Raw genomic sequence first — 14192 nt, forward strand, 5'->3', positions numbered from 1 at the left:
GCACCTACTGGTATAGGTAAGTAAGAAAGAAGGTAAACATAACAATAATAAATTATATTTTACTTGATCTGAAAATCTATCTACTACCACATACATATATTCTCCCTGCATGCACGCTAGGTCGCTTCAGTAGCGTCTGACTCTGTGCGGCACCATGGACTGCAGCCTGCTGGGTTCCTCTGTCCATGGGATTTCCCAGGCAAGGATATAGGAGTGGGTTGCCATACCCTCCTCCAGGGGATCTTCCAGACCCAGGGATCAAACCCGTCTCTTTATGTTTCCTGCATTTGCAGGCGGGTTGTTTATCACTAGTGCCCCCTGGGAAGCCCTTTATATTCTCCCTAACAGACAGTAAATCCCTGGAGTAGACTATATTCCTTGAGAGTAAATTCCTTGGGTCTATCTTTATGCCATACTCTTTCTCACCAACAACACATATATACATAAATATCCAAATGAATAATATTATCTCCTGTTCCTAACATAAACTCACCAATTATCAAATTTTAAAATGACATACATAAGTAGGACTCAATTATTATGAAATATTTATAGTTTATAATATTCTATATTATTAAAGGCTGATAATATGTGAACTTGCTACCCTTTATGACCATTTTTATCTTTCTTTTTGAGTTATCTATTGGTAAAATAACACAATTTTGGAAAGCCAATAGCAATATTTATTGCTTATTATTCCTGAGCACTGAAATTCTCTGATTCCCTCTTACAGTTTTACAGAAACTTTACTTTTACCTTGGTTGTTAAACAGTGTTTTGGTAGATAGCTAATTAAGGGCTGAGATGAAACAATAGTTCTTATAGTGCCATTTCGCTCACCAACTGTTTTATTGGACTAGAGGGGCAGTTATTGAGAAAAAGATGTAAAGAAAAATAAGAAACAAACATGGCAATTTCATCTTTATGGCTTCTTCTGTGATTGAAAAACACAATCCTTAATTGCTATAACAATACTTCATTTCAGGTCAAAACTATCTCTTGAGAACCTGTCACATGAAAGGCCCTACAATTATTCTTCCTCTTAATACTCAATGGTGAACAAACTCATAAAACTATTGGTTATCACTCATCTCATCTTTATTTTATTTTTCAGGAACTATGGCAAACATCATAAACAGGCATTGAAATAAAATTCTCAAAGTGAATAAAACATTTGGATATTTTAATATGTTCCTTGTATCATTATTTTTAGTTGTAGCTAACACTCTGAACTCAAATAATAAATGTGACATGTGAATATAAAATAACACCTACAATTGACTAAAGAACCAACCTCCTCCACCATTCCTTACTAACTAGTCTGCTCAGGCCATCTCTTGTCAGTGCTTTTAATGTCCTTGTTCTTCCACTGCACCACCCTAAAATCCTCCAATCTCCTGCTTTGTCCATTCCTTAGAAAGTCAATTTTGTTCCCTATGATTTTGTATTAATAGGTCAAAGACTTTTTCGCCAAGCAAAACCAGCAGAGGAAGGAATTCCCAACTTGATAAGAATTGAAGTCTTAAGAATTAAAAAATCATCTCATAATAACATCTGGATCTATAAGTAAATGTCTGCATTAGTCCATTGATTCATTCATTCACTTATTTATTCAGCCAAAACATGTCAACTGAGCACCTATATGCCAGTTATTATAATCGACCCATATATGAATGAAACACAAACCATGTTTTCAAGGATCTTAGAGTAGAATAAAGGAATAAATAAAGAACAAAACAAGACAATAGCTAAATATCATAATATGGTGCAGTGCTCTAACAGATAAGAGCCAATTTGATGACCCAGATCCCAGTGAATGAAAGGAATGCCGATCTCAAGCCTTTACTGTAAAGCTTCCTTCTAATAATCAAAGTGACCTCAACTGTTTACTATGCTTTAGGGAGACGGATATGCCTTGTGGGGATCAGGAGATAGACAGGTACCTGACCTAAGTCCATGTTACACTATGACTATTGTGCCTATGAACACATCAGTGGTTAATTTTTTTTTTTTTTCCTGAATGTGTATTTGGTATGGGTATTCTTAGCAGTTTTCAGAATTTTTATTCCCTGAGACAGGGAATAAATTCATATTTGATAGAAGGACCAATTAAGATATCACAATTTTGAAAAAATTTCAGGAATTCATGCTACTATCCAGATGTAGTTGTCCCAGATGTGGTCTTTTCACTGAAATGTAAGAATAAATATTCTGGGACTTGGCATGCAACTATTGGTAAGGAAAATGTAATTTTCTTAATCCTGACAAATAGAAAACTCCAGAAGCAGTTTACATATACTTGACAAAAATAACAGAGCACTTACTGTCTTGCACATCAGCTTCAGCTCTGTGACATAACCTATAGGAACCATGAGGATTTCAACATCCCACAAGATATCAACTCTTCCACTCTCATGATATTTTACTGATTTGATCCTGAAGAGCAGAAATAGGAGGAAATCTAGATGACTTCATAAAATATATTCATTCTATCAGGTGTAAGATAAATTCCATGAGTATCCAGGAAGGGAGTTTTGCCAACAAAAAAAAGTTTCTGAGTCCAGTAGAGTAGACAGTGTAGGGAAATTGCCTTGTTTGTAAAGGACATCATTCAAGGGTTCCTAGCTAGCTATGGTTGTCTGATGGAGGTTGAATCTCAGTTTTAGGATACTAACGCCAATGAAACTTGAATGGTTTATAACGAACTCAGTGCCAGATAATCAACTTGGTCCTATTTTCAGTTGTACTCAGCAATACTCTACCATGGAGTAAAAGTGTCACCTATGGGATTAGTTCAATCAGGCCTGAAGAGCCAGGTAAATTCCATTAGCACATTATTCACTTCCTATCCTATCCACCTTTTCACACTACTTTTCTTCCTCAGTCTGCATATATAAATCCACATCAAGTCTCCTATGCCTAGTTGACAATGGGTGAAAAAATAGTCAGGAATGTTTTCATATCATTTCATGTTACACACCAACATTTATGCTATAGCACATAAGCCCCATTCATGTGTATCACTTTTTGCCTGGAAAACCCTATAAATAGAGAAGCCTGGCAGGCTAGAGTCTGTAGCGTCACAGAGAGTCAGACATGACTGAGCGACTAAGCATGCGTGCCCTGTAAGAAGGCACAGAACAGAAAAAAACTCACAAAGATAAAAACGTTAAGCAAGACATTTCGTTATCCCTAAGCTAGAAATGAAAATTTTGTCCAGTGTTCAGGGACTCAGAGAAATAAGGACAAGAGAATTTAACTTTTATAATAGGAAATAATTGACTTTATTCAAAATTTGACAATATTTATATTTATTTCCTTTAGCTCTGAGGAATTTGACTTTATTACTGACTTTCCTGTTTTTTTCTTCTTAAACCCAGGCAGCAAGATAGCCCATCAAAAATCATTTATTTCTATATCATTCTACCTATATTTCCTTCTTCTTGTCATGATTTACTGTTGGTTTAATACTGGCAATATATTGGCATTTCAAAATCATGGATTTCTTAAGAAATATTCAGTTATTTTAGTTGCATAGCTAGATACAGATTCCTGTACAATAATCACAGCTGAGATTTTCTTTTCAAAAACCTTTTATCACTTCTACCAAATTTTCCTGTTCTATCCGAGATATCAGCCATACACACAAATTTCTCAATTTCTCTGAATTCAATCTTGATAAGATATTCTCTCAACAAAATGTGCTATTGATTTTTGAGGGGAAAAACTCTAATATTTATGTTGTATTTAATTCCTGGATGATACAACATCCTCAGGTACTGCGATCTCAGGTATTCTTGATGGGCAAATGTACTCTGGGTATTCTATCTGACTAGGATGTTCTTTCCCCTTTGCCGTAAACAAGGGCTGGATTCCACATTTAGACACTGAAAGCTCAGTTCCTTCCTTGGAGCATAATGCAGCATTTACCAAGTAACAGAACTTCTTTTTTTTTTTTTTCTTTTTCCCTTCATGTACTTCAAACCTGATCTAACCACCCAGGGCTCTTTGAAGTCAAAGGAAGCTCTGAACCTAGGGGAACTCTGATGTCTGGGGTAGAGTCTCTTAAGATAAATGAGACAAACAGAAAGGAATGTTAGGAGAAAAAGAGAGGTTGAATCTTTTGAGTATTTTTGCACCATGTCAATGCCCCAGTGGTTCAGAGAATCGTGTACACAAATCAGCAAGTTATGACTGAGAAGAAAAACAGTAAATATACAATAACAAAGTGTTCCTGCAATTGAACTCTTTAGACCAGGACATGAAAGTTCATATGTAATATAATGATTACATGTAAGATGTAATGATTATTTTGTTTTGACTGGAGATGCCAAGTTGAGTCAGGCAATTAAGGGTCAAAAGGCATAAAACCTAACCGTGGACTTACCACTTGTTTTGGTTTTCAAATCTCAGCAGGATATTGGAAAGTTAATTCTGTTCAGATTTTTGCTGTTAAAGTTCCTCAGTTCTTGGATTATTAAAATTTATTTTTTATAATGAATTGATCAGATTATGGTATATTTAAACTAATCAAAACCAAATTATACATTCACTTGCAGCCCACTGGACTCAAATGCTTCTACCCAACTATGGCCTAATTTTGTGAAATCTCTGCATTGCTCCCATGCAAAATGAGAAAACCCAAAGGCTAAGATTAACTACTCACAGCTAAAAACGTAGAGTGGCTATTTTTTAAATTGATCCACTGATGCTTGGAAAGAATCATAGGATATAATTTATTTTCATTCAGGGTATTTTATTAAGTCAGAATAGGCTATGAGTCATGCATTTATAACTAAAATATTAAATACGTAAACTGTCTAACCTATTTATTCAATTTACTTGCAAATATTAATAGTGTTTAAATCACTCTTAACACAGACATGCTTCACACATACCAGACATAACTTACTCACTCTAATGTGTTTACACAGCTGTAAAATTCCCAAATTAACCATCAATCAGGAAAAGTAAAAATATTACTATGAGAATAAGAACATGAGATTTAAGCTGCTGTAAAAAAATTACAAAGGACTTCCTACAACGTGACTTTAGATGGGATCAAATTTGTTGTTGATTTTTTTAAGTAATTCTGTTTTAACATCTTCCTAAACATAATAGTTTCACTAATTCAGCAAAGTAATTGGTCAGCTCATTATCTCTTCCACAGTTGTTCTTAAATTTCAAAATGCCAAGGTGGAAAATAATTACTTACACATGTAAGCAAACTTAATATTGTGACCTTAATATTGTAACCTTCAATTTGAAAGTCTCCCTTTTTTCCTAAGGGAAATAGTCCATTTAAACTCAACTACCTGGGTTTTAGTAAGTCTATGCTAGTTTAAATTTAGATTTAATAATAACAAAATGCTGTAGAATCTCAAATAACAACTATTTCTGTTTATAGACAAAGATGGATTGAAAAACCATGAATTGTGACAAAATTATATTTATGAACAATAGCTATGAAGATATTAGCCATTTGGCTTTTCATCTTTTGGAAAATTTCTCATAAAACTCAAAAAAAGAAAAACTAGCTGTCTTTGCATTTTTCATAAAATAAAGCACATGCTATTTTGATTTAAGCTGCTTTGGAAGTAAGTTGTGAAATATATGAATTTTGCCAAGGGCATAGAAGGCAATTCAGGCAAAAGCAATTGTGTTAACTTCTAACTCAGAATAAATTTGACTTTCTAAGCACTGAAAGTTAGGTCATAATGGGTTTTTAAAAATCTACACTTGTTTAATTATGACGATTGAGCTTTTATGCTAAAATATGTTTATCATAATCAAAATACACTTGATTCACTTTTATTTAATACACTTTTATTCACTTAAATGACTTAGGGTCAAGAAAGTTGTTTAATAAAATCTTGTTGCAGTTTTACTCACTTTGAAAGAAAATTTTCCTTTGTTTCTTTTTATGTTTTATAGTCTTATTATAAAAATAATATAATTTGAAATAAATGTTTCAAAGGAAATAGCTAACAAACTCGACCTCTAGCTATCCTTAATATTACATATTTTTATGGAGATTTGGGGCAAATATACTTATATTTGGATATAACAGCTACATGCTAACTCTAAACTTTCACAAAATACTTTTTCTTCTGATTTCCTCTAGTAAATCTAAAATTCTCATCAGGATCTTTTAACTCTCTCAAATGGGGAAGAGAGGTAATGTTTATCATAAGTTTTTTTGTGTCATACTCTCTGGGAGGCACAGATACATGCTTTTTAATCCTATTTTACAGATAATGAAGCCAAGCCTCAGACACACCCACTCAATAAATAATAAAACTAGAACCCAAGCAAAATCTGTTCAATATCAAAGCCTTTGTGCAATAGAGTAATGCTTTGGGGGCTATCTTACCCTTGACAGTCTTATAATTCTATTAAGGGATCTTAGTTTCTGTTTTAAAAAGCAGAAGTTTACAAAATAAAACCAGAAAACTGTACCTTGTTTACACTTTGTTAATTGGAAGAGTTCACGATCTTAATAAGGAGACAATGAGCTTTCTTTTCTCAACAATACATAATACAAATAGAGGTTGCAGGATCTAGCCAACACGAAGGTTATGCTTTCAAACAAGTCTAGGCACAATACTTTTTTTTCCTCTGTTATTTGAGAGTAAATTTTCTATACACATTGTCCTTCTAGGCATCATGTTTTCTCATTAGTGAACAGAAGTAGAGACCAATTACGTTATAATGGAAGCCACAGAGAAAAATAGGTGTCCTAACAGTTGTAACATTAAATTTGTATTTTCATAAGCAATTTCTTCATGTCTAAGCTATGCACAGAGAACCAAAATGAAAGAGCACTTGTCTTGGAAAGAGGACCACTATGCCAAGTTCTTGCTCCATCATTTACTAGCAGGGTGATCTTTCACAAATCATCTAATCTGCATCTAAATGCAGAAAAATGAACTCAGTGATTCCCAAACTTTGCTGCACGTCAGAATCACCTGCAGAGTTGTTTAGATACCCCAGCCCCCAGGTCCCTCTCCATATGGATTAAATCGGGATGTTCAGGTAAAGGAGCCAGGCCCCATAGTTTTTAAGGATCTTCAGGTGATTCCTTGGCCCAGCAAGGTTTGGGAGCCACTGAACTAACACTTTCACAGAGCTGATTTTAAGATGGGAAAAAAAAAAAATGGAGGGGCTTTGTATATTATGTAATACTTTACAGAGTGATATAAAAAACTAAAGAAAAATTTATCCCCAAACTAACTACAGTGCTACAAAAAGAAATATATTAATTCAGGGAGCTTGATCTTTGGTTTAGATTTTTAGTTCAGTAATCATAAAGAAACTTTACATAATCAGCTTTTCTTTTTCTTTTGCCAGAGTTGCAGAAAGTTTTTTTTCTTTTTCTTTTAAGCTGTCTTAATATTATTTTAACCTCATTTTTTCTTACCCTTTTCCTTCTCTATGTAAAATTAAGAAAAGTTTCATCTACATTGTTCCCTTCAAAAATATCTAACACCACACTTTTATTATGTGTTTATAATAGCTAGGGAAAGTATTAAAACAATGTGCAAAAAAGAAATCTGAACAGTCAGAAAGAAAATAACTTGTCCATAGTTACTTAGTTCAATCTACTGCTTACTTAAAAAGAGCAAAAAAATTACATATTCCAGATATTTTGTTCCAATATACAGCCATAATAATTCTATTTGGAAACAAAGACCTATTCACGATGTCTTTCTTAGCTAGATTTTGTTCATTGCCTGATGACATATTATTTCTCTGCTATATTTTAAATCAATATATCAGATTCAACCAGTTTTTATACAGTATTTATTTCCTATTAATGTCAATTTCCATAACCTTCTATTTAATTAAACTTAACCAAAAGGATCATCTGTAATTAGAGTGCAAATAACATGGTACCTAATTAGAAAGCACCCTCCATGTTTTGTTGTTAATAGAGGAATTAATGCATCCATTCACAACAAAATCCTCCAATTAAACTCAATTTGTAAGCTATCGCAAATGCAGTCCGCCATCTGACAGTGAGTGATTTTGCCTTGGGATCTTTTACCTTGGTGGGCTTGGTAGTGTCCATGCTCTCTTTGAATTTCTCCTGCATAGTTTCTGCAAGTTGACAGAGCAAGGCACCATTATCCAACTTCTCCATAAAAGTCTCTGCCGTAATTTCCTTCCCTGCAATAACAAAAAGAAGTCTTATAAAAGCACAGTCATTCCCCAACCCAAATGTGACATTCATGCCAACATATTTGATGCAGTTTTAATCACCAAAATTCCATTTACTGCTGAGTTACATATCTGGGATAAGAGATCACTGAAAAAAAAAAAAATGGCTTCTTTGGAATTTTGTTTTCCTTTGGTCTCAATTTGATCTCTTTATGAGCCCAATTCTTTTATCTCCTCATATCTAGGAAAGGAAAGTGAAGTCATTCAGTTGTGTCCAACTCTTTGTGACTCCATGGACCGTAGCCTATCAGGCTCCTCCATCCATGGGATTCTTCAGGCAAGAATACTGGAGTGGGTTGCCATTTCCTTCTCCAGGGGATCTTCCCAACCCAAGGAACGAACCCATGTCTCCCTCACTGCAGGCAGATTATTTACCCTCTGAGCCACCAGGGAAAACCCCTCATATCTAGAAAAACACTGAAATCCTTCACAGTAGCCACTGTTTCTCATGACTAGCAAAAAGTTTCATGAGACTAGCAGAAACCTTCTGGAAAAATATGTACTTGATTGCATGTATTTCCCTTTCACCAAAATCACATATGTACTGACCTTTCCTCCCTGCCTCTTCAGAGCAGTCTCTCAGAGCTATCTGAGGTGCTGTCTTCTCGGCCGCAGTCCTCATTTTGCCCCACATAAAACTTAACTCACGACTCTCACTTTGTCCATTTTTTTAAGTCGACACAATAATACAGGTAAAGTTAATGCAAGTAATAAACTCTCTATAAGAAATCACTATCCCTCTAACCATTCCTCCCCTTTCTGACCCAGTGCCTAAAGTATGGAATTATCAAGTTCATATCCCTGCTTTTTTGCCTCTCCTTATAAACATCCATAGCTTCAATTACCAGTCTTATGAACATAATTCACAGTTTTCCATCTCTGACATTTCAATGGGTAAAAGTTATTTTCCTTCTTTTTTACATGCTCCCAAAGTATATTTTCTTTCTTCTGTTTTTTTTTCACTTTGTAAAAGCCTTATTGGGATATGATTCACATATCTTACAACTCACACATTCAAAGTACATGCTAAGTCATTTCAGTCGTGTCCAACTCTGTGCGACCCCATGGACGGCAGCCCACCAGGCTTCCCCGTCCCTGGGATTCTCCAGGCAAGAACACTGGAGTGGGTTGCCATTTCCTTCTCCAATGCATGAAAGTGAAAAGTGAAAGTGAAGTCGCTCAGTCGTGTCCAACTCTTAGCGACCCATGGACTGCAGCCCACCAGGCTCCTCCGTCCATGGGATTTTCCAAGCAAGAGTACTGGAGTGGGGTGCCATTGCCTTCTCCGTCAAAGTACATAATTCAATGAATTTGAATATATTCACAGAATTGTACAATTATCATCACAGTCAATGTTAGTACATTTTTGTCAACCCCCCAAAGAAACTGTCTTCTTTATCTCTCCTGATTGCTTCATCCCCTCAGCTCTATAAAACCATTAATCTCTTCCTTAAATGTTCCTCAAAACTCCCTTCCCAAAGCGCTTTCCTTTTCCTAGTTTTGTAATTCTCAGAATACAAGTTTCCTTCTGTTTCTAGAACCATAATCTTAATAAAAAATTTATAATCTGATACCTAAACTCTATCAACAAGAGCAATGACTAGTCTTCAAGTCCTCAACTTCTGTCTCCAGAACATATAATCACCACCAAAGTTGATATTGCTAAACACAATCCTCACTGAGTCAATCTTCATCTTTGTGGCATAGTCCCTTATCTTCTCTTCTACCTAAAAGATAAAACATATACTCTGTAATCCAGTATACTAAGTCTTCTCATATGTTGCTAGTCTACCTTTCTATTTGAACTGCCTTATACCTCGCTCCTGGTCTGCACCCTGCCTTCCCAGGTCCATTAGCAGACCTTGCCATTTCCACTCTGATGCCTTTGTTCTAGGCATGGCCTCTGCCTGCAACACCCCCTTATCTTTTATCTGCCTAGCCAAATTCTACTTTTAATCAGAAATACAGAGAGATTCTCTGAGCACACAATTGATTGCCTTTCTATATGTTCATACTTATGAGTATCACTCAGTCTGACACTCATCAAACTTCCTTTATGGCTGATATGCTTTGCATAAAGTTCCTGTCATCATCAGTACATTAAAAACCTTTAGAGGTATATATATCCTAGAGAGGTAAGCAGAATGTTACTTACATAGAATGTACCTAGTAAATTTGTTCAGTGGGCATGTGAATTAACAAATGAAGAAACAAACTCTTGTAAAACTCTGAGAAAATGTTGGGTATTATTTTTGTGAAAAGTAGTTAAGGCATTTGCATCAGTTCTAATGAGGTGGATGAAACTGGAGCCTATTATACAGAGTGAAGTAAGCCAGAAGGAAAAACACCAATACAGTATAATAACGCATATATATGGAATTTAGAAAGATGGTAACAATAACCCTGTGTACGAGACAGCAAAAGAGACACTGATGTATAGAACAGTCTTATGGACTCTATGGGAGAGGGAGAGGGTGGGAAGATTTGGGAGAATGGCATTGAAACATGTAAAATATCATGTATGAAACGAGATGCCAGTCCAGGTTTGATGCACGATACTGGATGCTTGGGGCTAGTGCACTGGGACGACCCAGAGGGATGGTGTGGGGAGGGAGGAGGGAGGAGGGTTCAGGATGGGGAACACATGTATACCTGTGGCGGATTCATTTTGATATTTGGCAAAACTAATACAATTATATAAAGTTTAAAAATAAAATAAAATTAAAAAAAAGAAAAGTAGTTAAGGCAAAAAAATAAAAAGGAGGTATTTTAAAGTTTTACACAGAGAGTCATAAGATTACATTTTATCTTGAGAAAAATGTATGTAGTTCAATTCTGCAAACACTTAAATATAAACCAACTGGAACAAGAGATAAACTACTGGCTTAAAGTTAAACTCACAATATCTAATTCATTTGGTCTTTAAGAAACATCTGTTTTAAATGATTTTTTTTATAGTTTGGGGGGGAAGGGCAGGTGAAAGAGGAAAAAGAATTACTTTTTTTATGTTCTTTTTTCCCTACTGGATAGTTCACATTTAGCCCTCAGTTAGGATAATGATTTCTGCAGGTGGCAAAACATCAGTAGCTCTAAGTACTCACCACAGAGATAGTCTATACAGAACTATTACTACTTCAAAATTGTATGCAGTTCAACTCAATTCAGGAATTAAAGTAGCAGTCTCAAGATACAAAAAGCCAGCATAACAGAATTTTTACTATATATTCACCATATTGGATTGCATTTTCTAACAATAATAAGAAAGTTATTTTACAAACAAGCATAAAAAATAAATATTAGAAATATTTTTTTAATATGTCAAGGTAAAGAAGGTAAACTTTACCTAAACTTAAAGATTCTATTATAATGTTAAGTGACAAGGGTACGTAAATTTAAAAGAACTTCTAAGTCATAAAAAGAAAAATGACATTCATTAAAAAGTCATTAGCAATTTACCAAAAGGTATGACTTTTATTTTTTCTGAATTATACCTGAAAAAATTTTTGTTATCCTGCTTTTCATGAATATTTGAGGAATTTTACATTGAACATCTGTACCTAATGAAAAATATATTAGGTGCCAGCTTTCAATTCTGTATATTTTATAGCTCCAAAAGGTGGGACTTTTTCTTTTGGCTAAAGCAGACACTATTACATACTTCATGGCTGAAATGTATGACTCAAATGAAGGAAAAGTGCAAGCAGAGAATTTTTTTAAACCTTCACATATAACATATTTTCCATCCAACAATTAAGAATCATAAAATATATACTTTAAATATAGTATATAATTTTAAGAAATCAACTATAATCCTTATATGGGATGATATATTATCATACTTTCTGCATTAATATCACCAAAAATATATTAAAAACAGAATATAAAGTTGATTGAATTTAATCACAACAAATCCAACAGAATAGACTATGAATTACTAATTAAATTTCTCAAGGGAACTCTATACAAAGGTAAATCTCTGTCACACAGAACCAGATCTTTAATATAAATTGTGTAGCTGGCTTGAGACATTAGATGATGCATGCTAGAAATAGTAGGATTCTAGTATCATAGACTTATTTCTTCCCCAATCCTATTTTTCCTTTTTTTTTTTTTTGCATAATTAGGGAAAGAAGGGGTAATGAATAGATACAATTAAATGATGGTGGCGTACCAGCCCACACTGGGTTGTCTATATTATTGGCTTGAAGGTTAACCCAAAATAGCCAAGTCTAGAAGAAATATGTTTACTTTCTGGGTTCATAATTCTGGACTTTGATCTTCACACCATCAGTTCAGTCATGACCAGTGCCAGTAGACAGAGATCAGGGAGGTTGGTTAAATATTGTGATCAGTCACTTCCTCTTAAACTATGAGGGCACAATGATATGAGATAATCATCGACTGAAATATTTTGTCAGGTAAGTAAAATCAGCACACATACTTGTACATACAAGTGTATTTCTCCCAGAAATGTGTGCTAGCCATCATTTCCATAAAGATTATCACCTTTATCTTTTATTTGGCTAGGAAATAATGTTTTCCTCCTACTAAGTTAGCAGTTTCCTAAAATATGACAGCATCTAATAATGATATTTAACATTTGAGTTCTCACTATATGTCAAGCACTTTACATGAATTCATGTTTTTAATCTCACAAAACCGCAGGGCGTTTATATTGTATCCATTTTACAGATGATGAAATTGATGTATTTAGATTAAATAACTTGCTTAAGCTCACACAGTGAATCTGGGTCTTTAACCCAAAAAGTCTAGTTATAGAGTCTACGTTCTTAACCACCATGCTTGGTTAGTGTTAGCTAAATATACAAATGACTATTTCCTATAATAGTGCATTCAATGCAGTTGTCTTTTTCTTTGTAGAAAACTTCACAGAATCTTTCTCTCTAGAAACTCCCTCAGAAAAAAAACAAGACAGAATGGGGTTGAAGATAGTGGTGCCGAGAAATGAACAGCAGTCCACCTTTCAGATTGGTGAATGATGGAGAATACCATTTAGGCATGCTCTGATATGGAAGGGCTTTTTATGTGGCGCTAGTGGTAAAGAACCCACTGGCCACTGCAGGGCGGACATGAGAGATGCAGGTTCCATCTCGAGTTGGGTAGATCCCCTGGAGTAGGAAATAGCAACCCTGCAGTATTCTTGACTAGAGAATGCTATGGACAGAGAAGCCTGATAGGCTACAGTTCACAGGCTCACAAAGAGTCGGACATGACTGAAGCAACTTAACACAAACACACGCGTGCCCTGATACGTAGCCTGATTCACTGCACAAGAAAACCGGTATATCTTATCTTAAGGGTGATCCAGATATGATCAAATTCTACTCCAGTCTCCACTACACCTCTCAATCATGGTCTACTTATCCAATTAGACGACTCAAAGCAACTTGTCTGCTATCAACTCAAATTAGTGTCTTGAGACTGAAATGTAAAGGTTGTAAGATAGGAAATGATGGATTATACCCAGAAACCCCAGATCAGCACCTGCTCCACACAGATTCAGAGTCTACCCCTCATTTGTATCAAGAAAAGACAGAGTCGCTTCCACTGGAAAAGTTGGGTGAAAAGAATTAGGGAGTAACTGCTCTGAAAGGTGTCAACTTGTGAACATAAACTTGATTCTTTAAACTTCTGAACTAGCATAAGATACCACCTTTCCTAAGGAATTTTTATTGACTACATCCAGAATATGAGCTCTCTGCAGGATAAGTACTTAGTAAAATGGTTTTACGAAAAAAGAAAAGAGAGCTGTTCCTACCTTGTTAGACAGCAGCAACTCCACTAAATAGGTGCTTAACTTTTTAATGCTAAAAATGGGATTTTTAGAAATAACTGAAAAAATAAAAATATTAAAATAGGTTGGCCAAAAAGTTCACTCAGGTTTTTCCATAAGATGGTACAGAAAAACACAAACAAACTTGTTGGCCAACCCAGTATATCGATCACAGTAAG

The 14192-nt window shown here is 34.9% G+C and overlaps 1 protein-coding gene across 6 annotated transcripts in view; it reads right to left on the reverse strand.

Moving 5' to 3' along the window:
• GAS2 (growth arrest specific 2) overlaps positions 1-14192 on the reverse strand; it is a 180297-nt gene that overhangs the window by 118899 nt on the left and 47206 nt on the right. For all 6 annotated transcript variants that reach the window (XM_061406189.1, XM_061406190.1, XM_061406195.1 and 3 more), the window contains one exon: positions 8047-8168. In XM_061406189.1, the coding sequence (XP_061262173.1) occupies positions 8047-8168 (122 nt within the window). The remainder of the gene's footprint in view (positions 1-8046; positions 8169-14192) is intronic.

Source organism: Bos javanicus, chromosome 29 (assembly GCF_032452875.1).
Source record: "Bos javanicus breed banteng chromosome 29, ARS-OSU_banteng_1.0, whole genome shotgun sequence".
Lineage (NCBI taxonomy): Eukaryota > Metazoa > Chordata > Mammalia > Artiodactyla > Bovidae > Bos > Bos javanicus.